Below are 25,217 nucleotides of genomic sequence, written 5' to 3' on the forward strand. Positions count from 1 at the left end.
TGCAAAAGTGTCATTTACCAAATGCTTAAATGTAAAAGTGGACAAAATAAAAATTTTCAACAAGTTAATCACGCTCCTTGGGTTGGGTCCGAGTTGACTCATGGTGGGTCCTAGTTGGTCGTGGGTCCGAGTTAGTATTGGGTCCGAGTTGGTTGTGGGTCCGAGATGGTCGTGGGTCCGGGTTAGTATTGGGTCCGAGATGGCGTGGGTCCGAGTTGGTCCTGGGTCCGAGTTGGCATGGGTCCGAGTTGGTATGGGTCCGAGTTGGTTTGGGTCCGAGTTGACTCGAAACCTTGTCTTGTATCCAGACTGAATTTCACAGGAAAATCACACAATGTACAGTTGGGGGACTGTTCTGTAGTCTAGCATAATTTGAACTGTTGGCGGCGCTGTGAATATTTCTCGTGACGATTCCATCAAAATTAAATCCTTCCATTCAATTTTTAGTGGTTTTACCAATACTTTGGCGGATATGAGATGATCCCTCTAAAACAGTTATGAAGCATTTTGCCACTTTGATAATTGGACTACACTCCTTAGCAAAATGAGAGCCCATTGTCTACGTATTTCAGAAACACATGCTGGCAGCATCATGGATGGAGCTATCAAAGAGGAGCATTCATCTTTGTTACACAAACCCTCCGACCTATGTGCCATAAAATGTTCTAATAGGCTTGGCAGAGAATTTGAGGGCATACAAATTGTATTGTGGTCTATGTAGGTACTGTTGGGTGTGTTTATAGGTCTAGCTGCAACCTTTAAAGACTTGTTTAATTTTGAAATCTGCTATTAAATGTTGAAAAAGTGAATGTGAACGGTTGGTGGTACTTCCTGAAAAAAGTTGTTACAGCTGATTGATTAATGCAAGTTCACGTACTTGGAATCAACTTAAGTCACTTTCGTTTTCACATTGTTTCTGCGATGTTTTGCCTTCATAAACATCGGGGTGAGGGGGGTTGCCAAATGGGCCCAGACTAATAGTCACAAACATTTAAAAAGCTTTCCTGATAAAACTTCAACAGTGTAAAATTGTTGCTCGACAATTTAATTCATTCGAAGGAACAAAGGAACAGCGCAAAATGCTAATATTTACAACGGTTCTTCTGCCTTTAGTTCCAAACTCTAAAGAGAATACCTATAACTAGCTTCCACATGTATTCAAGCACAGTACAAAATTTTACAAGAATTCAATGTGTGTGGTCACATGTCAACATGTGAGTATATCCCTCATCATGCTAAATCCAACAATATTCTTTGTGATTTATACCAAACCTCGAGGGTTAAGTTTACTCTGGCATAAGAATGGGTAAATAACGTTCTCAGTTCAGAAAACGTCCATCTTGTTTTGAATTTCAAGTCGACAGGAAACTGTAATCTTTTCTTGCCATTTAGAAATTCACCACGTTTTTAACTTGGTCTTCATCAGTTTTCAATCTCCCTCATTCTACTTCTTGGACATCATCGTCCTCAACTTCTCCAACAGTTTCTTCATCATCCTCGATTTCTTCCACTTCATCTCCATCCTCTTCATCAATGTCTTCTCCATCTTCTTCATCAATGTCTTCTCCATCCTCTTCATCAATGTCTTCTCCATCCTCTTCATCAATGTCCTCATCAATATCTTCATCTTCACCCTCATCTTCTTCTTCATCTTCCTCATCTTCTCTATCCTCCATCTCACTGGAGATGTTCTGCTCTGTGTCTTCCCCTTCTGCTTTCTCTGCATCTGACTTGTTCTGCTTCCTTTTCTCAGATGCCTCTTTCTTGCCCTTCTGTTCTTGACGGAATTCTGTGGGAATAAGTATGCACAAAAGATATTTTGGATTTACAGTGACATAAATGTATCATTATTGACTAAGACACACCATGAAGCAATGTGAAACGTGAAAGTCAATTTTAAAGCATGTAAAGGATCTTAAAGTTCCACTTTCCCCCACTGATCTCACACAAGTATACAAAACAGCACCCTCAAGTGTTGTTGCTAAGATCCTCGAAGAATATTGGCTCACTATTGCTTACCTTGAAGGCTGTTCTCCAGTGGTTCAATAAACTCTTCAAACTCCATGTCCTTCATGGCAGCGAAGACATCTGCGGCATTCAGTGTTTTCCTCTTTCCTTTCAGTGCATAGTTGTTAGCACTTTGTGAGGGGTAAGAAATTAAAGAAAGCAATGGCATACGATAACAAATCATACATGGTCGATAGAGGAAGGTCTGGGTATCAAGTGTGAGAGGGTAAAGTTCATACAATGCACCAGTGACCAAGACAAATGCTGCTTGTCAAAGAGAGAGTTCTTGATGTGTAATGTGACATGAGGGTAGTCAGGAAAAGGTCAAGGGTCTTGACTCTCAATGAACAAAGGATACCATGAAGTAGCATAGAGTACAAACACACTAGCTGCCTTGGAGACGGCATTACGAGCCTCCTTGGAAATACTGATGCCTTCAGGAACCTGAAAATAGAAATAAACTTCAGTTGTGTCAACAGTCGGGAATAAATGCAAAATTTTAATGTCAAAGTAATGCCTCATTTATTTCACTGTTCAAATCATTTAACTAACAGTTGATCACTTGATCAGATGAGTACAGAAATTATGAATTATGAAAGCTACTTACTGCATGCAGTGATTGAAAACCTGGTCCTTTATTGAACAAAAGTTATGCTTCTAGCTTGTTAAATCCAGTACTTGGAGAAACATTTCGGCAACACTCAGTGAGGTGCTACTGATGGGTTGATACCTACCGCTTCTTTCATAATTCTTGTGATTACAGAATGTGGGAGGTTTAGATCCTCTGGTCTCTCTGCCATCGTCACTGGTGGATACGTTTATATTCAGAAGGAAAACCAAGCAATACTCCCTAAAAATTTAACGCAATTGAAAAATGATTTCATTAGGAAGTTCAAAATCGGACGAGTTCCACGTATATACGGACATCACTGTTTTTAACCTTCAGCATGTTCATGGTATTTCAGCCATCAGAAAGTGATAACATCCTCAAAAGTCATATACTGGGAGAATTCTTTAAATTTTTTAGATCAGTCTCACAGGGTATGTGCACAGGGTGTCAAGTGATCCATGTATGGAACTCTTTCCTTAGAAACTGGTGCCTATCCAATAAAACAACAAAATTTGCTTTTCCGATAAATTAATTAGGCCCTACGACCTACATTACTGCATGTCAATAAGCAAGCTATTTCCTGCATTTTGCTGGGGTTGTGTCTGAACATAAGAAGACAGCTTTCTACAGAAATAAAAAGCACATGACACTTACTTCCCTTGGCTTACTATGGACATGATGGAGGTATGGTACCTAGGCCTATCAATCATATCCATGCTTTTTCACAAATGCAAAATGCCAAAAACTCACCGAAATGGACGACGGCCAAAGAAATCAAAGGACAGCTTCTTAAACTCGTTTTCCAGATATGCCACCTACTCAACACTACTGTATTGAACTTAAAGTTTTAACGACGTTAAAGCCCAATAATTTTTTTCTGCGTAAGTGTATGTCGTGTGTGACGCTAGGTTTCGAGGAACTACAATGTACATGTACATGTATGTTAGAAACAGGGTTTTGTGCGACCGCGCCGCGGGAATAGTTCAGGTCAACGTGTTGAGAGAGGTCAATAACAACGACTGTTTGAAGTGAAGCGTCTTATACACATACAATAGCCGTTACTCTGTCACACTTCTGTCATATCTAGGTAAATTGAAACGACTGCTGTCACTTGCTGGTGCACAAAAGGACAGCAAAAAGAACCGGAAAAGAGAAAAAACAACAAAATAAAACAAACATCACAAACATAAGAGATAAATGCAAAAATTTAAAAACACACACACAAAATAAAAAAACAGAAAGGTATCCATACAAATTGCCCGGAAAGCGCATCACCAATGAGGACCCATTTGCGATGTTTTTATTGGCAACTGTCGACAGTGTGAATATTATTATGTTCCTTAAGGAGAATTTGTTCCCATTAAATCTATTTAGTGCAGAGTCACTTAAAATGGCAATAATATACAATAATGATAAATGAAAAGAATTTCTGGAATATAGACTAATAATTGTGATGAAACCAAAGAGAGAGGCATATAGCATGAAGCACGGTAACTTCGGTGTCCGCATCACGCGCGCATTCTTATAAAGTTTGGCGTGCGGGTACGTTTGGCAAATCACAGCACCCTTGCAGCACGGCATCGTGGTCGGAGTGGCATGTAACAATGCGCGCTGAACACCGTGTGCCACCGCGACAGTGACATGGCTTATACTAGGGCCGGAATTGCATTTCACTGTTTTCAATATTTCTTCTCATACTGAAGGAACTATTACCGAGTACCAAACTGTAACGAATCTATTATGATTGCCGAATTACACTATGGAGAAATATGCGTCTAGTCTATTTAATAGACGCTTGGAACATACGGCCATTGATCTCCATTATAATGATGGAGATCAATGCATACGGCGGGCTAGACGACGGTAGACAGACTAATAATTATTTTGAAAAGAATATAATATCAAATCAGTGCTCTGAAATATGTGATTGCCGAGCTTTCGGTAACTGAGTATCTTCTTCAGGTCAAGCAGATTTAACGCCGAAAAATTCACGTTCATTCTCCCTGGATGCAGCGTTCCAAGTTCGAAAATGACGCGCTGCTCCATTTCCTTACGCTGTAGGTCAGATGACGCTTTCCGCAAAAAGTCTGTTGTTTCTGAAGGGGATTACCCTTAAAAACAATGGACGCGTCCAAGAGTTGACACAAACATTCCACCCCCCGTCCAATCAAAACAGCACAGACAAAGTTTTTGACCAATTAAATCGTCTGTTTAGACTTGGAAGGGTTGCGCGCGTTTACGCACAATATATAAAGTCGCGTTCAGAATTGTTCAAATTATTCCGTTGCTGTGAGCCTTCAATTAATTCACATCGTAACGACGCTTTTCGTGTTTGATTCTTCCTTCGAAGTATTCTCAAACCCTACCTGACTCTTCAAAATGGTAAGGAAATGTCACATAATTCACAAGGCAACTGTGGGTGAGTAGAATGTAGGCCTAATATTTGAAATGGGCGTCGAAAACTCTGCCTTTTGGGCTGTGCCTAGGCTATGGTCAGTGTGGAGCTTGTGTCCGTCTGCCATGTGGCATGTCTGCTAACCATGCTAACGTTAAGTTGTGGTGCTTATGAAACTGGGCCTGGCCTACTTCATCGTAGTTAAGTCTACAATCTCCAAGATAGGGATTCAGACAATAATCACTTTTAAATTACAGTCTGACAGTGGGACTAGAACCTTGTTATTTTTTTAGGGCCTAGGCAGGGACTATGCCTTGGCCCCTTGCACAGCCTAAAACAATGTCATTCGTTATTGTCTGACAGCGTGAGTGCATCTCAATCCATGTTGGCCAAGCTGGTGTACAGATCGGCAATGCCTGCTGGGAATTGTACTGCCTGGAGCACGGTATCCAACCAGATGGTCAGATGCCCAGTGACAAGACCATCGGAGGTGGTGATGATTCCTTTAACACCTTCTTCAGTGAGACCGGTGCTGGCAAACATGTTCCCCGAGCTGTATTTGTCGACTTGGAACCAACTGTAGTTGGTAAGTCAATATTCACAAAACTGAAACTTTGTAAAAGCATGCAAACAAGTATTTTTCATTGTCTTGGAAAATAGTTACGCTACTAGGATGTGCCGAGGCCAAATGTGTGGACCTGGCCCTGGACCCTACTTTGAAGCAAAGTTGTTCTGACTGAAAATTTTATTCTCTGATTAGGCCTTGGCCCACTGAATAAAAGTAGACTGCAGGCCTCTGAAAAAAACGTTTTTAAAAGGATTTATTTCATTGTCTGAATTGATTGTCTTGCTTAGATGAGGTACGCACAGGCACCTATCGACAGCTGTTTCATCCAGAGCAGTTAATCACAGGCAAGGAGGATGCTGCCAACAACTATGCTAGGGGTCACTACACCATTGGCAAAGAAATTGTTGACTTGGTGTTAGACAGAATCCGTAAACTGGTATGAACATTGAGTGCATTTTCATTGTTTGCCTTGTACAAATAAGGTCACAAAATTACAATGTAGATGACTTGAGCATAAACTTGAAACTTCATGGCTTTGTTCAGTTCGTGTACTCACACTTCAAGGGTGACCTTACTTTGTCTAGTAATTCCCCATAAATATCACATTTCCAAACAAGTGAAACCTTGTATCAACAAATTGTCCGAGATTTCACCATAGTATACTTGCTCAGTCATGGACAAAGTATCTCATTGCAGGTATAGTTGAATACTTGGTGAACTTGTTTGTATACACTTTTATTTGTTTGTTGACAACCGTGTAAATTGTCTGTATCAAATGAACAAACAAATGTAGAGTCATTTGATGAAAGCCCCAGAAATGGTGCCAGCAGAAAAGAGCTTTTAAAGGGACTGTGTAACTCGAAGATTAGTAAGTTTCACAGCTTTGGTCCATTTCCTTTGTGTTTCTTGTAACAGGCTGATCAGTGTACTGGTTTGCAAGGATTTCTCATCTTCCACAGCTTTGGTGGGGGCACTGGTTCTGGCTTTGCTTCTCTCTTGATGGAGCGATTGTCTGTGGATTATGGCAAGAAATCCAAGCTAGAGTTTGCCATCTACCCGGCCCCTCAGGTCTCCACTGCTGTGGTTGAGCCATACAACTCCATTCTGACCACCCATACCACACTGGAGCACTCTGATTGTGCTTTTATGGTCGACAATGAGGCCATCTACGACATCTGTCGTCGAAACCTGGACATTGAGCGCCCAACCTACACCAACCTCAATCGTCTTATTGGTCAGATTGTATCCTCAATCACTGCATCTCTTCGCTTTGATGGTGCCTTGAATGTGGATCTGACAGAGTTCCAGACCAACTTGGTCCCCTACCCAAGAATCCACTTCCCACTGGTCACCTATGCACCTGTCATCTCTGCTGAGAAAGCCTACCATGAGCAGCTGAGCGTTGCTGAAATCACTAATGCTTGCTTTGAGCCAGCTAACCAGATGGTAAAGTGTGACCCCCGTCATGGCAAGTACATGGCCTGTTGCATGCTGTATCGTGGTGATGTCGTCCCTAAGGATGTTAACGCAGCTATTGCCACCATCAAGACCAAGCGCACCATCCAGTTCGTCGACTGGTGTCCAACTGGCTTCAAGGTGGGCATCAACTACCAGCCACCCACTGTCGTGCCTGGAGGCGATCTGGCCAAGGTGCAGCGTGCCGTCTGCATGCTGAGCAACACCACGGCCATCGCTGAGGCCTGGGCTCGTCTGGATCACAAGTTCGATCTGATGTACGCCAAGCGTGCCTTCGTTCACTGGTACGTGGGAGAGGGTATGGAGGAGGGAGAGTTCTCTGAGGCTCGCGAGGATCTGGCTGCCTTGGAGAAAGATTACGAGGAGGTCGGTGTCGATTCGGTTGAAGGCGAGGCAGAAGAGGAGGGTGAAGAATACTAAACAACTCAGGAAGGCTCATTCACAATTACTTCATGACATTTCAGTAGTTAATTTGCATCTTAATTAAAATTGAAAAAGAATCAATTCTAATTCTTTAGCTTCACAAGATGAAATTAACCTTTGGCTACCAAGTTACAAATTTTGCAAATGCTATTTGAAAGTTGACTCTGAATCCTTGAATTTTGAAAAAAAAAAAGTCAGAAAACAGTTTCATGGCGGATTGTTTTGTATTTTACATCACACTGTTTCAAGAAGAAATGACACATGCTGAATAGCTTTCACCAAGAGTGACTTTCTTGAAGTTTCCTCAGTGTGTATTTGTGATTTCCAATGTTGAGGTTTGAAAGAGGTTCAATAAAAGTTAGTCGATAGTTTCAAACAGTTTTAAGGGTTTTATTTTTGGACTATGTTGTCTGTAGTAGTTTGCTCTTTTTAAATCCATTACCGGGAGAACAGTTCACATGTATACATTTTTGTTGGGGGGTTCAATGATCCAGTTCGATATGCCAACAACTGAATTGGATGAAATCTTGATGGATGGGTTGAGCATCTTTTCACTGAATACATACATTTTGTCAATGACCTGCCGGGTGAGGGCACTATTCAATAAGAGTAATGGTGTCGCGGTGCTGCAGTTCGATTCGGGCGACATGGTGCTATCAAAATGAAATTGTCACGCCACACGTTTTGCCAGCGTCAGAAACTACATGACTAAAGGTATGATGCAGATTGCTTCATGATATTTCTCATTAGTTTTAATTTATTCAAAATATACATCTCATAACTTAGCTACCCTAAACTCAAGTTTAACCTTACTTAGCAAGAAATGTTTGTTGTATGTTTTTAAAGGTACGTTGGTCGTAACAGAATTTTCTTATATCAAAAGAAAACTTTTTTGAAAGTTTTGACTCGGCAAGGACATAATTTATTAACCTTGCTGCTCCACGAAGCTGTCAGGCTCTATACATGTTTCTGTGCACAGGCTGAGGGAACTTATCAACTCCGAATCCATGAATGATGCGCGGAAGATCTGTGGTAAGAATTAGATTTCATGCATTAATGCTGTGCGCCGCGCGTACATCATGCATGAGGCGGCTCCTTATTAATTTCGCCAGCACCGTTGATTGTGAATAGCGCCCTCTTTAGAAAATTGCTAGCAAGAAAATCAAAATGGCAGCGCCTACAATTAGACAAAAAGTGTTGACGAGCGCGAGCACGGATGACTCGTCTCACATTTGTGTGAATACAGATGATTCGAAATAAAGTTTTAATGGATTTTGTTTTTTAGAAATAAGTGTGCCATCGTATGCCTCGCGTACAGTGCCGTTCAAGTTCCTGGTTTATCCGTTTTTGCGCACCTCTTGATCTCGTCAGCTCATCATGTCCAACATTAACGTTAAGAATATTCCTGTCGGTGCAACGGAGAAACCGAAAAGCTCAGAAACTGAAAGGTATTTTACTTTATTAGTAATCCTCTGTAATCTGAACTAACATTTCTAGCTTATAATACTTCCTGGAACTCTGCCTGTCTGAACAGCTACTATAGATCATGCCAATGACATGATGTACATGCATGTGTACAAATCGTGAGTAGGGCCTAGGCCTAACAGTTATTTGCCGAGATAGATTGGAAAATGTAAAACAGCTGTCTTTTGGCCTAATGTGTTTCATAACTATTCCGTTGGTAGGCATTCAACATGTTCAGTGTAGGCCTACATGTTATGTTTCTGTGGGTTTTTGCTTTATTTTCTTTGTTTTGTTGTTTTGTTACTGATAAGTGTGCATGTATGTTGGAAATGTGTAGCATCAATGCTATCTTACCTCAGATTGTAATAATCATTGTGTTATGTCATGCCCATCAACCAAAATAACTTCTTGACCATTCAAGTGTTATTCCTCAATGACATTTTACCTCTTCATATATTTTTGAATGAATTGTCTGAAATGTTCTACCCCCAGAGCTATATTGGAGGAGCGAGTTCGGATGCGGCTAGCATCAGAAAAGAAGGCACATGAGATTGTTGAGAGACTTCTTGATAATCCAGTTACAGAAGACTTCTTATTATGTTGTGTAAGTATTTGCCCCAAGGCCAAGCGAAAGAAGAAAAGATTAAAAAAAATGTTTATGGAGTCCAGCAGGCATGATCATGTAAAAAGGTAATGATGTTTATAAGGGGGGGAGAAGGCAGCAGATAGTGGGTATGAAAGATGTTCAATTTTGGATGGATTTTCATGATACCTTTGTGGCTGAAAGACTTTCATCGTATCCATCAGGTTTAAAACGTTTATTGGTTAATATTTCATTTGTTAGAGCCAAGCAGTGTTTAAGATGAGCCACATTTTGAATGTTTTTGTATCACCTGGATTTTTTTGACAGGCTTTTTCTATATACCCACAACACTACAAGGATATCGTCACTGAGAGATCCATTATCAAGCAGTGTGGCTATCCACTGTGTCAAAGGTCACTGGACAATGTTCCGAAACAGAAGTACCACATCAGCTGTAAGACCAATAAAGTCTACGACATCACAGATAGAAAGGTAAAACAGGAAATCTGTATCACTCAAATTGTCTGGAGTTCAGGGTGGTTACAAAAAAGTCAACACTTTGAATGTTTGAATTTGAAAGATGGAAAGAACATCGCCAGTTCAATGTTGTAATGCATATTTTGCCCATAGGGACAAGCCCAAGACTGAATCTTGAAAGGTCAGTCTGTAGAACCCAACAAAGTACAGTATATGACTTTGGTCTTTTATAGACATTTATGAGCACTTATCATGCCATTGTTTAAAAATATCCTGTAAAAAATATGGTTTTTCTGACTTTATCCACAGTGTTTCTGTAGTCAGTTCTGCTACAAGGCCTCCAAATACTTTGAAGCTCAACTATCCGATTCACCCCTGTGGACAAGAGAAATGGAAGAGTTTGTACTCAAAGACAGTCTTTGGAATTAATCTGAAACCAGATCAATATTTTCTCTTCTACCGTGACCCAGTCCTTTGCCTTTTCTCTCATCTCAACCAAGGAATTCATCAAATAATTTCTTTCAGTGTCTTACTCTTTTTGGAACACTTTATATTTTTATAATTTAGACTTCAAAATGACTAAACTTTCACACTTCCATTTCCTTTTCACATTCTTAGTGGCATTACTGTCGGGTAGCAGAGTTGCTTTTGAGAATCATACCATCTTGCTTGATAACTTCGTAGGAAACTTAACAGTCAGGCGTAATTGTTGGAGGCGTAATTGTGGGAGGTGTAATTGTTGGAGGCCATGCGCAGATTACGTAGCATGATTCTCAATAGTGTCATTCCTCATCTTCTGTTGCTATCTATTATCCTAGACCATTAGACATCAAGCTTCTCACTCAAGACATGGAGGCTGATTCTACTGCATCTTACTTGATTGCAAAAGATAATGTGGTTCTCACAGAACGAATCCACTCTCAAGATGTTGGTGAAGTAGACAGCAGCGATAAAGATGAACCCTTAAAGAATGAAATTGTGGGTCTTCTTGAAGATGACCTCTCTAACTTGACTTTTGCTGATACACGGAAGAGAGAAAGGTTGCAGGAGTTGGCTGAGATTGGTAGAAATCCAACAACACCTCAAAGTGAACAGAGAAGATCTGTACAATGCAAAGATTCTGACAATTATCCAAAACAGGAATTTGGAAGCCTAGAAGTGCAAGACACTACATCACCTCCTGAAGATAACATTCATGGTAGCTGCTCTGGGGAAATATATGAGAAATCTGAAGCCATAGAAGAACAACAAATCAAGAATGCACAATTAAACAGATACAAAAGTGCAGAGGACTCAGAGCAAGACTACTTAGCAAGCATTGATGGATCTAATTCTGACATAACAACTGGTTGTGTGGCTCTTGGCATTAATAAACCATCACCCAGTCCTGATCAAGGAGATGCTTCAGGAGATGTTCAAGCAGTAAAAAAGAAGAAAGCAAAGAGGAAAATGAAGGAATCTAGTCCCCAAGTTATGGATGAGACATCCTTGTTCCAGTCTGTCAGTAGAACAGTTATGGAATGGACCTCGAACGAAACACGAGAATTTCTAATGGGAGGTTCTTCACGTCAGTGTGCACCATCTCAACAAGCAAGCGTTAACCTTGAAATGCAAAACTTGACCTCTGACTCTGTTACCATGACCCGTGACCCTTCGGCAGACCCAACAGAGCCTTCTTTACCTCCAGCAAAACCTTTACCGGGCATGGATAAATTGAAGGAAGAAACCAAACAATATTCACTCAAGGTGCAGGAGTTTTTTTGCGGCAGGCACCTGGACATCAAAGAGAAGAAAAAGAAGGCCCAAAACGAGGAGAAGCAGGTAACTCATGTTCAGATTCATTGTGATTTGTCCCGTCATATGTTAGGAAAAGATTAGGGAGTGGGCGTGTCTTCTTTTGTTTGGGGGGGGTGGAATGTGTATCCTCATTGATTGCAGAGACGTTAACCTTTTCTGGCATGGGATCTGCTCATATACATGTAGCAATGCTTGATTCATCAGTCGTCATTCTTGCATTTATGATTCTTGTCATTAGGAGGAAGGTGTTGATCGAACTCTACGATTTCCTCTGGTTGATTCCAAATCTCAGATGGCAATTAGAAGGAAGATACTTTCCGACCGACTCAACAGAGTGTAAGGAGCTTTCCTGTCATTTTAATCACTGAAATTTTTGGTGACCTGTTCTTAAAACACCCCCCCCCCAGTTTTCTTCAATTTTGAAGTCACTTTTAAAAGCTTCCTGGTGCGAGTGGTGGGATTTTTTACTTCTTTTGCCTGCTGAACTTTTAAAGTCATTAATTAACATTTGTGTTTCACTTGATAAATATAAACAAAGTTTCTTTTTTCTCTGTATTTTAATTATAAGAAGCACTCATTAAAGAAAATCAAAATTATTCATTTGAACATGTTCAGCTTTTCGTTAATATTGTTAAGAATCGCATTTTGTGGGATCCATATTTCAGCTTTTCTGAAATGCTTACACCATTGGGGCTGTCTATGCGTGACATGTCATCTGATCTTCAAGCGTTGATTCGCACCTTTCACTTGAGTAGTACTAACATCACATTTAAACCTGCTGGCTGGACCATGCTAAGTGTGTTGCTTCTACAAATGTGAGTACTGAAGTTGTATACATGTATCAGTTTTCAAAGGTTCAAGAACATGTGAGTTCATTCAAGCACAAAATGGGAATGAGTTCATTGGTGAATAAACCAAAAGTCTTTCCCAGTTAGACTTAAACATTTGGGAAAAACTCACCTGTGTGACATTTGTTTTCATCACAAGTGGTAAAAATAGCGTACCCATTTCCATCATTTTCTTGTACAGTCCTTGAGAGACAAACTGACAATTTCTTATCTGTGATTTACTCAAAATTACACAACTATTTGACAACTTTTAGAAACGTTTTCCTTCCTAATCAGATTCAATGTCAATTTCAAAGCAATCCTACAAATACAGCTGTTGAGGGATGAGAGAATGAGCGCATTTATTTGATTTGCATCTCAATGTCAGCAACCACTTCAAAGGATTTAAATGCCATGCCATCCTCCTTGCTCTAATCCATGACAAGTTTTATGTGTGGTTGGACGAGTTTCAGCAGATTTGCATATCAAGTGACACGGCAGATTTACATGTAAAAGACAAATTCTCTGAGTGATCGCATGAAATACCTAAGCTAAAAAGATTTTTATGTGCACATAAACTTGCTGTGAAAATGTGAGACTTCTTGACAGCAAATATCAGATTTTGTCCTAGAAAGCATTGCAAGGCTGACAGAGATTTGTTCTACCTTTACGGTTTCGTCTTCTGTTTGTGTATAATTGAGTTGTGCTTGACCATATACATGTATGTCATTCCTCACATACACTGTGTCGGTTTAACCATGGAGTGACTTGTAGGATAGTTTTGGCGCACCATGAAGTGACGTATAGGATAGTTTTGGCGCACCATGAAGTGACGTATAGGATAGTTTTGGTGCACCATGAAGTGACATATAGGATAGTTTTAGTTCACCATAAAATGACATGTAGGATAGTTTTGGCGCTCCATGAAGTGACATATAGGATAGTTTTGGTGCACCATGAAGTGACATATAGGATAGTTTTGGTGTACCATGAAGTGACATATTGGATAGTTTAGTTCACCATGAAGTGACTTGTAGGATAGTTTTGGCGTAACATGAAGTGACATATAAGATAGTTTGATGCACCATAAAGTGACATACCAGTATTGCCCATAGACTTTGTGCATACGATACGACAGTTGGTGCAGCAACTATCCATGATACGTCAGTTCGTGATGCAACTAAAGATATAATTGACAGGCTTGCATATGTATTCATTTGCTGGAACAGGTGAAGAAATCTCTGAAATTGTTATTAATGGCAAATCTTAGCAAATCATGTTGGACATCAGATTTTTTTAACGTCTCTTTTGATCAATGCTGGAATGTTGTAACCATGCCAAAATTGTTCGCAACTTGCAGAAGACGTCTTGTGTCTCAGCTTGTTTTTCGATGTTGCTTAAGGTTCAAAGGTCAGCAGGTTAACCTCTCGACATTACGGGCGATTCACAATAGTGCGCCTCCAAGAGTTTGCAACGTATTAGCCAATTGCAACGCGCGAAATCTGTCAACCAAGTGCGCATTTGGTAAGGATCGACAGATTTCACACATTGTGATTGGCCAACACATTGCAAACTCTTGGAGGCGCCCTATTGGGAAAACCCATATTGTTTTTCTTTTATTGAATAATTAGAGCATGCCGTAAACATTAATACTCAATGAATGAAAAAGTATTCCCAAGAGATAGTGTTAAGCTCCAAAATGGGTCAGCTTTGGCAGTCTACCATTAATAATCCTCTAAATCACATCACCCAACTTAACTCAAGTGACCTGAACAGAAGGAAGATAAAAAAAAAATGAAAAAAGTCAGAGAAAGAGGTACCTGTAAATCCACCAGGCAAAATCGTACATGCCATCTGCCAGCTTTGCCTCCATGTAAGCCTACAGGCCATGCCCACAAGTTAGTCCCTTTTGAGAATAACGGCAAAGATAAGATTATTGGTGTTGTGGTCTGGGGGGACATTTTATCAGGGCATCAAAGCAGAAAAAATGCTGTAGATTGGCTGTATATTCCTGAGAGGATGGAAAAGTTTGAAGAGCTTCCGGTTATTATCTTCCTTAGAAATGCTCATTCGAACTCATCTAATTTTGCTGTAAATGTGGATTTCTCAAAGCAACATTACTTCTACTCTGCTGTACCATCATTCAAGCAATTAAAAAGCAAATTACCTTTGCATTAATGCAGCGAAAGAGTTTCATACATGTAAATTATGAAATAAGATTACGAATGCATTCACTTGAATCTTCTGAAATGATGTACACCATTACAAACTTAATTTGAATTTCCCCACATTTCCCTTTTCTCTATTTGTTTCAACTTTCAATGTCTCTGCTCTAATGAATTACCCTACAGGTAGAAAGCCTTTTTTTTTCAGCCTGATCTTAAATCCAGTATCTGGGACAACACATTGCCTGCTGTCTGGCAAATGTTAGATAAGGATAAACCATCTTCCTCCTAGTGCCTCTTCTCAAGGTGTTTCTTCCATTACTGCATCTTAAGACAAGAATCAGAGGAGATAAGACCAATCTTCCTGCCTCTTCCCCACCCTTGGCACTTTCTCAGGAGTTTATTTGCCACAGTTAATGGCAAGAGTCCAAATCCCTTGAGATTTAGATTCTTATCTGTAGATTTACTCACAATCAAGTGCCATTAACACCAGCCTGCCCTTTTTTTTTTTTTGGAGTGCTGCAAAGGGTTTTCTTGCAAGATTGTTTTTAAAGTAACAGAAGAGAGAAGAATTATTTCTTATAGAAATCTTGAGAAACCACGTTGGAGGCCATAGGAAAGAGTTACACAATATGAAGAATAACCATTTAGATTGGGAAAGTATAAAGTGTGTGATAGATCCAACTGAACTTATTTCTGGTAACCCTACATGTGGTTCAGTATGTGTAATATTTATTTGAAAAATAAACGTTTGATGTTAGCACCTTGTTACAACTGCATGTTTACAACTGCATATTTACACAGTCCATACGATTGGTTCAGGGAACTGAATATTTTGCTTCCATATTGTCTCAATTGTAAATATCGCCCTCTGTTGGTTGTATGCATTGTTGGCTTTTGTACTGCCATCTGCTCATGGAACCAACAGCATGTGTATGCCTGGGGCAGTGTGAATGTTATGGCTATGACTGGCTGGCAGCTGTAGGCACTTCCCATACATGTAGGTTCATGTATTACTCTTAGCCTCAGCCACTTGATTTGGACATGTCCCTAATCTGTCTGCCTTATATGTGATAAATGTTCCATGCTGCCCTCTATCATCCAGCTCTCTGTGGTAAAGGTTGAATGCACTTTGCAGGCGCGGGTTGTGATTAGCCAGTCATGACCAACAGACCAGAATTCAATCCTTCCAAGCTTGTATTCACTCAGATTTCTTCATAATAAGTAGCTTATTGTGAATAAGTTGTGTTGTTTGACCCAGTAATATTTTAGTGGATAGCTCAGATGATTACCTGCTATACCTCTTGGATTCATTGGTTGATCGTTGATCGTTGTATTTACAGCCCTATTTTACCTTGAAAATGGTCAGCCTCTGGAGGCTTTTAGTTACTATCTTTAAACTTTACATGATACTATTTGACACTCTTGGTGTTATGTACCTGTAGGCTCGGTCATCATGACGACCAAACACTGCCATGACAACTAAACACTTCCTTGTCTTATTCCAACTCACATAGACAGACGTTCATACATGTAGCTCATGACTCAATTATTGAACTTGATTTTATTTGTTGTCACAGATCAGTTCACAAGCAGCCTAATTCAGTGGTTTTTATCTTAAAAGCTTTGATGAATGTTTAATAAGCTTTTACAAGCCACCACCATGCATGATGCAGGAGTAAGGATCGTTACCATAATTCCTGAAAGTTCCAAGGCCCATCGGTTCTTCATGTAATTACTTCATGTCCCTTTATTTTCAGAGAGTGCCGCACTTTTGAAACCACTTCAGAAACTTGTCCTCAAAGTCCTTGTTTTATCTGTTTCTGTGGTTTTTGTTTTAACTCCTGCAGCTCATATTCTCGTGATAGAACTGGGGAAATATCTTTAATCTCTGAAGTTTGCCACAAAAAAAAACTTGAGTCTCCATTCTCGTGCAAAATTAAACACAGACAAATTAAACATCTGGAACAAAAGTTCAGTGTACTGTCTTGAAGTAATCTGGACTGTTCTATTCTAAAACTATATATTTTCAATGCTCTCACAAGCAAAGAAATTCCCAGAAATGGCAAGAAGGAAAGAAAGATTTTTGAAAAGGATTCTGTTGTATTCCAATCTCATCCATTTGACAGATTTCGAGACAGTTCTGTTCTAGGAGAATATATTTTTAGACTGTTTTGTAACTGTCATCTCTTTTCTCCTGTGATAATAACAAAACAGTGATGATATCCTTATTAGTCATTTGATTTGTGAATGTTCTTAGAATTCGCGGCAACTCTGCCTACAAGAGAGAATCACTCTCTATTATTGACACTCGCTGTCGTCGTTTTCCTCATTATTAATACATTATGAGGGACTATAAAGCCACCATAACAGGGGGTTCACAATCTCGTTAATGAGTGGTGAATAGTACACCCTATCCCCCATCACCAGCCTCTGCCTGAGCATGTCTCATCTTGATATAAAATGTGCTAAATTTTGTATGTGGAGCTAATTCACTAATGGCTTTTTCAACAAAATTGAAGTCATGATCCGTGACTGGTGTTTTAGAAGTGACAGACTTTGTGCCAGGGTTACCCAGCCAGCAACAGATGGAATGCAGTTTTGTTTTTGAATATTCATATGCCTATCTGGGATAATACCATGGTCAGTTGCGCCAACTAGCCTACTGACCAGTTGTCTAGAATCTTGTTTTTATTTTCACAAACATAAATGAAAAGTTTCGAGTGATTACATCAGCAGTTGTAAAATGTACATGTTGATCCAGAAATTTTCCAACCACTTAAAAGTAACATGTACATTTCTAAACAATAAAGTTGAAAAAGTGCCTTCCGCTGCCAAATTTGGGTACATTTTTCCATCATTAAGTTGGCCGTAACTTGCTGTGACAAAACACGGTGAATACCAAAGTAATGCCATGCGGGAACAGTGTTCCAAGGTGGAAAGATAAAGGCTTCTCTCGCTCTGTCCGCATGTCATCAGTCTGCATGGTTGCTAAGATATAGACATGCATATCCCCCATGGAGTGGGGTAGGGTGTTGAAGTGTTGTCCAATTACGGTAAAAGAGCAACAGTTAACTTATTTTCCACTGTGGAGCGCTGTTCTCACAAAACATCAATGTAGAATTCACTGGGTTTCCTCACAGTAACTTACCACCACCCTGATTCAGAACAAACCTCTGCAAATTTGGTAACTTTTAGCAACAGTGAGCACTTTCTAAACTTTATTATTTACTTGCATTATTACAAGTGTGGTGCAGCAACTGTTCTTTCACTTGAACATGTACAATGAACATTGGAGTCTGGAACACCACAAAAGTGCACATGAGAACAGAATAATATTTAAACAGATGCAAGTCCTAATGCACTGTTAGTTTCATATTTCCGTTTTTAATCAAGTTCATTTTGATGAGGTTTTTCTGTTCTGTTTCTGCTGGTATTCATTTCTTCCTGTGAAATGAAGCTGAGTCCTAGCACTCTGTAGAGATCAAAACCAAGGATTAATATTGCACTGAAAAATGAGGCACTTGTTTGGACTGTGAAAATCAAGGGCAGGGACTATGAGCAACAACATCAAATGGCTTCAAGACGGACTGTAAATGACACAGTCTGGAACTCTTTGGACTGTGCGGTAGTAAAAAACACTCATTAAAAGTTTCTGTCAAAAGTGAGGCAGTTCTGTCTCTTTCACTAAATGGATAGAATTTTAATGCAAGTTCTGGTTGAAAATAAAAAGAATCATTTAATAAATCATTTTCATCACTGAAAGTTTGTACCAGAAATATCACATTTAATTGTAAAATTGTTATTTGTTTTTCCTGCATCAATTTTGATTTAAACTTCTGATGATGAGAGAATTTAATGAAAGCACAATAACCATTCATGTGCAGAAGCAAAGTGTCATATCATAGTACAAGAATGCGATGATATCCTTAGAGGTCAGACAAATACAGGGATTCTGGCCTAGGAGTGGGAAAACAAAGATGTTTATTAAGATAGTTGGGTACATTGCACTGCAGACAGATTGCAAATGGCAGGCAGTCCCTGATCAACAGTGCCTACCTACAGTGATTACTGCCACTCTCCATGCTTGACTGAACACCTCATGCCAAGATGGATTCTAATTTGTAAAGTATTGCTGTGTAATTTGTGTTAATGGTCTACCACTCCCAAATTGAGATTGCTTTTCATTCACATGTGAAATATTTATTGGCATTTTCGTTGAGCAGACATTTTGGTTGTCTGTTGGTCTGGCACTGAAGTGCAACAAATGGGTAGGGGATTTGACACACATCATCCCCCGCTGAAGTGGTCATTGTACAACAATGTTGGAGAGGCTGCTTTCTACTATTGACACATCATTACTAATTTGTCTCTTTAGGAAGTGATCTCAAGTAGGAGGTCATAGTGATAGTTGGTGCCCATCATGTCACTGGTAACATAGGGCATGTAACAGTGAGTTTGCTGTATAAGACAGGTGTCTGTGAACTGGTGTCCTCGGAGACCAGAATGTAGTTTGGACATGCTTCAGTTCACCAGCAACATGTAATGAGGCAATGCTGATAATAATGATGATGACAGTGCTGCTTGCTCAAACTGAAACATCCACATTTGCTTTCCTCAGAGCAAATAACAGTCCTTCAGTCCTGCACCATTAGTCAATGGGAAGTTTAGCATTTGAAAGCCAGTCAACTTTGGATAATGCTCCCACCATAATCGTTCATGTGCCATCAGAAATCTCTTGTAAAATGTCCAAGTCTCATTATGAGAGGCTGCAACAGGTGTAAGCTTGCAAGGGAGTCATGTTGTCAAAGTCATATCTTCAAATTAGATCTTCAACCGTATTTAGTCATTTGCCCAAGAGCAAGTTTTTAAATCTCATTTTACTCGCACTTCAGACTATCAGCAAATCACTGTGACAAAGTGGTTTACAAATGCCCGAATCTCTGAATATCAGAAGCATACTAAATACAAAGAAACAGACCAAAGTGAAGAAAAATAATCCAGGTTATCGTTGGTTGTTTCAGAGTTGTAGCATACATGTAAACCAAAATACCAAGCAAATGTGTAACTGCCGATTAAATTTACCCCAGACATATTCCATGCTCTAGGGCAATAACAACCTTTACTGCTTAGCAGACTAAAGTGCTCTCTCCACATACAGTGGGAAAAATGGCTTTGGAATCACAGCAATATTCTTGTGCCTTTGAAATATTGCCATTACTTGAGGTTGTCTGTTAATTTGAGAAATTTCAGCTGATGTTCAGCATTCAGTCACTTTTACCTATGTGACATACTCTTAAATACCAGGTGAATTTTCTTCCTTGGATGCATGGCAAAGGTGAAACCATGTTTCTTAGCCACTTCAAAAGCTTTCCCCAGACAATCTCGTTGTTCCTTGGTCCTGTTCAAAACCACCTTGTTGTCGATATTTAAAGGATTTGTCCACATTGTACGCAAACCAGGCATTATGACCGGATGTTGCACCATAGTCTCAGATTGATCTGTTGAAACATTCCCAACACAAGTAATCCCACCAGCTATTGATTAGCATTATCTCCAAATCCATTCTACTTCTCTAACAGGTCTCCCTTAAATCACCCCTGTGATTGTTTCTGGGCAAGACTAACCCCCTCAGGCTAGACTTATTGACAGAACAGAGTCCACCCTTCTTCCCATTATGAATTTACCCCTGTACCAAGGTATTTTATCCTTTGCCCCATGGATTTGCCCCCATGTGATTTAGTCCTAATCCCTGACCTAACCCCCAAACCTGGAGATAATAGAATCCTTCTGTGGGGGGAAGTCCTAAGTCTAGTCTGTTTTAGTGTTAAGCTCTTAAACCCCTCAACATGCCAGCGGTGTCTAACATCTCAGGAAGAAAAATCTATTCATGTTGGCTGAGATACTATCGATTGGGTGGGACATTATGAGAAGCTGGTAAAAGCAAGGACGCTTCTCAGTCAATAACAAAAGCCAACATTCTCTATTCTCTGGAGAAGTTAACAAGTCTCTGCCATTTCCTTTTGTACAGAGACTTTTTGTCCTCTCTGTGAGGAAGCAACAAATTGAAGCTGGTTCTTCTGATTGCCTTTTAATGATGAGATCAAATTAAATTGATGTCCAGGATAAATGTTCCAAGGGGTCTAGTTTGTCTTGTAATCCCATGAAGTAGTAATAGTGAAGCCAAAGATTATTAAAATGAACTGTCATTATTTCCCATCGCCCTAACTTCCCCCTCCCTTCCCGATATCCTCAGACAACACCTTGTTGACTCCAAAAGAATCTGTAAAAGCTAGGGGTACTGAATCTTTCAGTTTCCAATAGTTTGATCAAAGGTCTTATTTGCTTTAAGGTCTAACAGAACTTTACCCTGTAAACAGGTTGTTGTTTTTTTGCAAAATTCAAAACTGAACTTTAAATATCAATGGTAGGTTGAATAATTATGGTATGATGTTATGATTATTCATTTCCAAAAAGAAAATTTACACACTTTTACCATTAAGTCTGATCTATTAAAAAAGAAGAGAGAACTTTGAAGTACCTAATTAATGCAAAGTTAAATGTTTACAGCATCATTTTGCCACAAAACCAAAACAGAAGTTATATTTTTATGCTGAAGCTTTATTTGTCCTGTAGTAATAAAGGAAATACATGCTGAAGCATGAGAAAACTTCAACGAATTCCTAAAATAGCAAGTAAGATTATCGGAAGTTTTGAAACCAATGTTAAAGAGCTTCTTGTAATTTATGAGAGAGCTCTGTTAACCAAATTGGAGACTATTTACACGGACGTACTCATCCTCTGCACCCACATGTCATTTTCAGTTGGTCTAGCAGGATTGTTCCTCTTTGATAAAAACAAACCGTCACAAGTTCTCATTTCTTCCAAGTGCTATTCATCTTTTCAATAAATAGTTTGTTAGATAACTTTCATCCTTGCTGGCCAAAGATATGAAAGGGGTTGGCTAAGTACTGCAATTTGCTGTTTTTAGAGACATGTGTAATATTTGGTAATGTTTGTTTACTGGTGGTGGTTTCTTTGAAACTGTGGGTAGGATGCCTTTTTGTTTCAATTTTGGTACTGTAAAACATAGTTTTTATGTCATCTGAGTGTTTTAATCATTCCTATACCCGTTTGCACCGCATATTTTATGTAACTGTCCTTTCAGGATTTTGATGCACATATCACTCTTTTTTTTACTCTGGTTACGAGTTTATTGATTCCTCACAAGGACAACAATTTCATATCTGTTTTGAGCATTATATGATTAATAAAATATACCTGAACTAACTGGACATGTACATGTATGTTTGTGCACAGATGCTGGAAGAGAGTAGATTGAACCGATCAGAAAAATCAATTTACTTCACCATTTTTCTATTTTGCAAGCAAGTACTTTACTTGACATTTTTACAGGTACAATAAAACAGCTCTGTGAAACATAAGCTAAATGTGAGCCATTGTATCACACCATTTTTACTGTATTTAAACACAAAAATCAATCATCATATAATGGATTTGTACTGGTAGGCAAAGATAACTTCCCCACAGAGTGTCTTTAGTCCTCAATTTTTCAACAATTACATCGTTGTGATTAAATTCCATGAATAATGACATGGATATTCAGGTTTTATGAATGATAACTTCTTACTTTTTGATTACCTCTGTATTTGTGAGGGTAGAACAAATCGTTTTCTCGTCCCTTGAATCTTTGTTAAGGACTCGATAATTTGAAAATACAGGTTAGAAACAAAATTAATAACACGACATGCACATGTACGTGTACTTTGTGTTGGTAGTTGGCTGGACGGGAGCCAGTTTTCATGTCATTATTCTGTGTGGCTTAGCGTGGTAAGCAGCCATAAATATTTTATACGTTCTTTGTCTTTGTGAGGTAGTAGAAGGCAATAAGTTGGATTCCATTTTGCTTTGGTCAAATGTAGAGAATAACCATATATTGTGTTTTATGTTTTCAAAGAGGTATCCAGAAAAATACGATCAGCCAATTTTTTGGAAACTATCATTTTTTTGTGAGGAGGTTTGTGGCTGTTGATGACATCTTTTTGAAAGTATAAATTTGGAATGTGATTTGTGAGGGCACACCATCAAGTTGTGGCCGAATTTTTGTTGCCAAGCTTCAAATCTTTTAACAACTCCATACTTATTTCCTGTGGATGGATAATTTTGTTTGCTTTTAGAAATTGATGAAAACAGATCAAAAATCATGCTCTACCACCATAAACTGGAAAATGTAACTTTTTAAGGAGCAATGTACCGGTAGCCACAACAAATGTACCTCCATGGAAGCTTGCTGATTGAGTCCAAGTCAATTTGCCTCTGCCACTGAGTTCCTAAGTAGAGTAGATGACTTTGTCCTTGAAATCCTTTCATTTATTATTAATAGTCACACCCAATGGTTTTGTTGATGTTTTTTCCTACTTCCCACTTTCCAAGCTGCCCTTTCCCTCGTCTTCAATCTCCCAGCCCTTTGTCAAAAATGCAACCAGCCATTAGCCAAATAGATGGCCAGCTAACTGATCACTCACTCAGAAAAATTGTTGTTCCAATCAAAAGGAATCGAAACCAGGTTGGACACATGCAGCTTTTAGTTTGGATTTCAGAACAGTTGATTCATAGGTGTGTTTAAGAAGAATGAAAAATTCTTTAATGCTGAATTAGATACTTTGACTGAACCCCCAACCCCAAGTATTTGAAAAGGACTATGCTTCATATGGCACCTGCGCAACAGGTGATCGCCACCTTAACATGTTGTGCAGTAGCCTGTTTTTATCTGTTTGAATTTAGCAACAAGATCCATCAGTGTCTGACAGCTAAGTATAAGTTTGGGGTTCACTTTATTTGACCATACTATGCTTACCCTGTCAATCTTTTTTGTGTTACCCTCTAAGTACCAAATTAGTCTTGGTTCCAAGACCTTCCTGTAGTTTATTCAGTGACACGAACCATCACCAGACGACTTCCTATCACAAGCGGCTGGTATACATAAAAAGAGGGCACTGCCACAATGAATCTTACAAATGGTGCACCACAGTAACTTCACACATATGTCAGATTGCAACACCGTGAAAGGCGTCTTGGGCCCAAGACCAGCACCAAATATGATTACGAGCTTGGAATCTTCCAGTGCCCCCATTTATTTTTATCCTGGTACATTTACATGTGTATGCATTTGGGTTCAGGTCAAAAAGGTTTGCCAACCTTTGTGCACACCATGGGAAAATGTGATTGAGTTTGAACATTACCATTGTAAAACATGCGCAGGTTGATTTATAATTGAATGGACATGTATTTGGCACGTGTATTACTGCACACAGTACCAGTAGATATTCTAACCAATGAGAGGAATTTACCTGTCTCGTTTAGTTTGGACAGAGTCATGGCTTGGAATGTTTGAGAACAATTTTCGTTATTATTCACCATTGTTGTGAACTTATTATGCATGAAGGAAAAGTCTGAATGGTAAAAAAAATACAAATTATTTCATTTTTTTCAGAGCCCCAAAAGTGTAAAGTCTGGATGTGTCTAAGTTTCTTACATGCATATTTCTAATTTCTAAACGAAATTCTCCAAATCGAAGGACCTTTGAAGTGCACTTTCTGCACTGACATCAAATTACACATTTGTGACATTAAGATCACATCTTACATAAAACTCTTCCTTTGCATTCAGTTTGATAGTATTTGGTGAGAAAATGATGTGCTTTCATCACCTGTCGTATGCTCTAGAAATAGTCAATAGTCATAAGCCATGTATTGATCTGAACTGCTGTCGTCTATCTGTATTACGTTGATTCCCAATAGCAGTTAGTTTCCAAGGTAGTGGTGGTACTGTTCTATGTTCCCTGGCAATTTGAAATGAGCAGTAAGAGAAATATATAACTTGGAGGTGGGTGGATTTATTACACACTGAAGTGTGGCATTATTTGTTGAAGCTGTTTGACAAAAACGAGCCTGGGAAAGTTTGCCATATTTGGCCCTTAGCTTTCAGCTGTTGGAATGATAGATAAACTTCTTTGCAAGTAATCCCGTTCTTTTCATCAGTCAATCTCCCAGGCTATTGTGGCCAAGAGGCTGTGCTTTATTTGAACAGCATTGCACGGACGTGGATTTGGAGGATTTGTGGATTTGTTGCAGTTCAGTGACAATGGGAGACCTTTGACAACTTCCAAAATCCTGAAATCCATAAATCTATAGAGTATGAATAATTGAGTATGTGGAACATCGATCAGGTGTGGAATGTTGAGGCATGTTCTGTTATTGATGCCGTTGGGCATGCAAGCAAAGGGATTGTCATTTCTATGTTTTGTCAATATAATGTGAGAATATCCTTAAAAGTGTCAAATCAGTGCATTTTACAGTTTTAGTAATAGGAACTTTGCCAAATAAACTAACTTTCTCTGCGATG

General features: G+C 39.2%; 3 protein-coding genes across 4 annotated transcripts in view; 2 read left to right on the forward strand and 1 right to left on the reverse strand.

The window, feature by feature from the left end:
• Window positions 1-1,024: 1,024 nt before the first annotated feature.
• Window positions 1,025-3,595, reverse strand: pole3 (DNA polymerase epsilon 3, accessory subunit). The gene is made up of 5 exons (XM_022229498.2): window positions 3,368-3,595; window positions 2,742-2,857; window positions 2,366-2,451; window positions 2,020-2,138; window positions 1,025-1,789 (listed from the first exon to the last, which is right to left on the reverse strand). The coding sequence occupies exons 2-5, from the start codon at window positions 2,805-2,807 to the stop codon at window positions 1,440-1,442; spliced, it is 621 nt and encodes a 206-aa protein (XP_022085190.2). The 5' UTR covers window positions 2,808-2,857; window positions 3,368-3,595; the 3' UTR covers window positions 1,025-1,439.
• A 1,268-nt stretch (window positions 3,596-4,863) lies between these two features.
• Window positions 4,864-7,855, forward strand: LOC110976425 (tubulin alpha chain, testis-specific). Its single transcript, XM_022229684.2, has 4 exons — window positions 4,864-4,999; window positions 5,376-5,598; window positions 5,868-6,016; window positions 6,496-7,855. The coding sequence occupies exons 1-4, from the start codon at window positions 4,997-4,999 to the stop codon at window positions 7,474-7,476; spliced, it is 1,356 nt and encodes a 451-aa protein (XP_022085376.1). The 5' UTR covers window positions 4,864-4,996; the 3' UTR covers window positions 7,477-7,855.
• A 125-nt stretch (window positions 7,856-7,980) lies between these two features.
• Window positions 7,981-25,217, forward strand: part of LOC147797521 (putative RNA polymerase II subunit B1 CTD phosphatase RPAP2) — a 37,992-nt gene continuing 20,755 nt past the window's right edge. Inside the window, exons 1-8 of one of the 2 annotated variants that reach the window (XM_087143095.1) lie at window positions 7,981-8,193; window positions 8,459-8,511; window positions 9,436-9,547; window positions 9,854-10,018; window positions 10,313-10,401; window positions 10,822-11,824; window positions 12,039-12,136; window positions 12,466-12,615. In XM_087143095.1, the coding sequence (XP_086999221.1) occupies window positions 9,461-9,547; window positions 9,854-10,018; window positions 10,313-10,401; window positions 10,822-11,824; window positions 12,039-12,136; window positions 12,466-12,615 (1,592 nt within the window). In that variant the 5' untranslated portion in view covers window positions 7,981-8,193; window positions 8,459-8,511; window positions 9,436-9,460. Of the gene's footprint in view, window positions 8,194-8,458; window positions 8,512-8,626; window positions 8,928-9,435; window positions 9,548-9,853; window positions 10,019-10,312; window positions 10,402-10,821; window positions 11,825-12,038; window positions 12,137-12,465; window positions 12,616-25,217 lie in introns of those variants that run through there. The other variant, XM_087143094.1, reaches the window with a different exon arrangement.

The sequence above is a fragment of the Acanthaster planci genome, linkage group LG11 (assembly GCF_054643075.1).
Source record: "Acanthaster planci isolate LZ-2023a linkage group LG11, COTS_SCS, whole genome shotgun sequence".
NCBI lineage: Eukaryota > Metazoa > Echinodermata > Asteroidea > Valvatida > Acanthasteridae > Acanthaster > Acanthaster planci.

What these genes read in the sequence shown, in the direction of transcription:
- pole3 (XM_022229498.2), bottom strand. Translation starts at nt 2,807, where the DNA reads ATGGCAGAGAGACCAGAGGATCTAAACCTCCCACATTCTGTAATCACA. An exon ending in CAAGAATTATGAAAGAAGCG is followed by an intron (nt 2,452 to 2,741) that starts GTAGGTATCAAC and finishes TTCTATTTTCAG; the next exon opens with GTTCCTGAAGGCATCAGTAT. An exon ending in ACTGGAGAACAGCCTTCAAG is followed by an intron (nt 1,790 to 2,019) that starts GTAAGCAATAGT and finishes TTATTCCCACAG; the next exon opens with AATTCCGTCAAGAACAGAAG.
- LOC110976425 (XM_022229684.2), top strand. An exon ending in CTTGGAACCAACTGTAGTTG is followed by an intron (nt 5,599 to 5,867) that starts GTAAGTCAATAT and finishes TGTCTTGCTTAG; the next exon opens with ATGAGGTACGCACAGGCACC. An exon ending in TAGACAGAATCCGTAAACTG is followed by an intron (nt 6,017 to 6,495) that starts GTATGAACATTG and finishes TTCTTGTAACAG; the next exon opens with GCTGATCAGTGTACTGGTTT.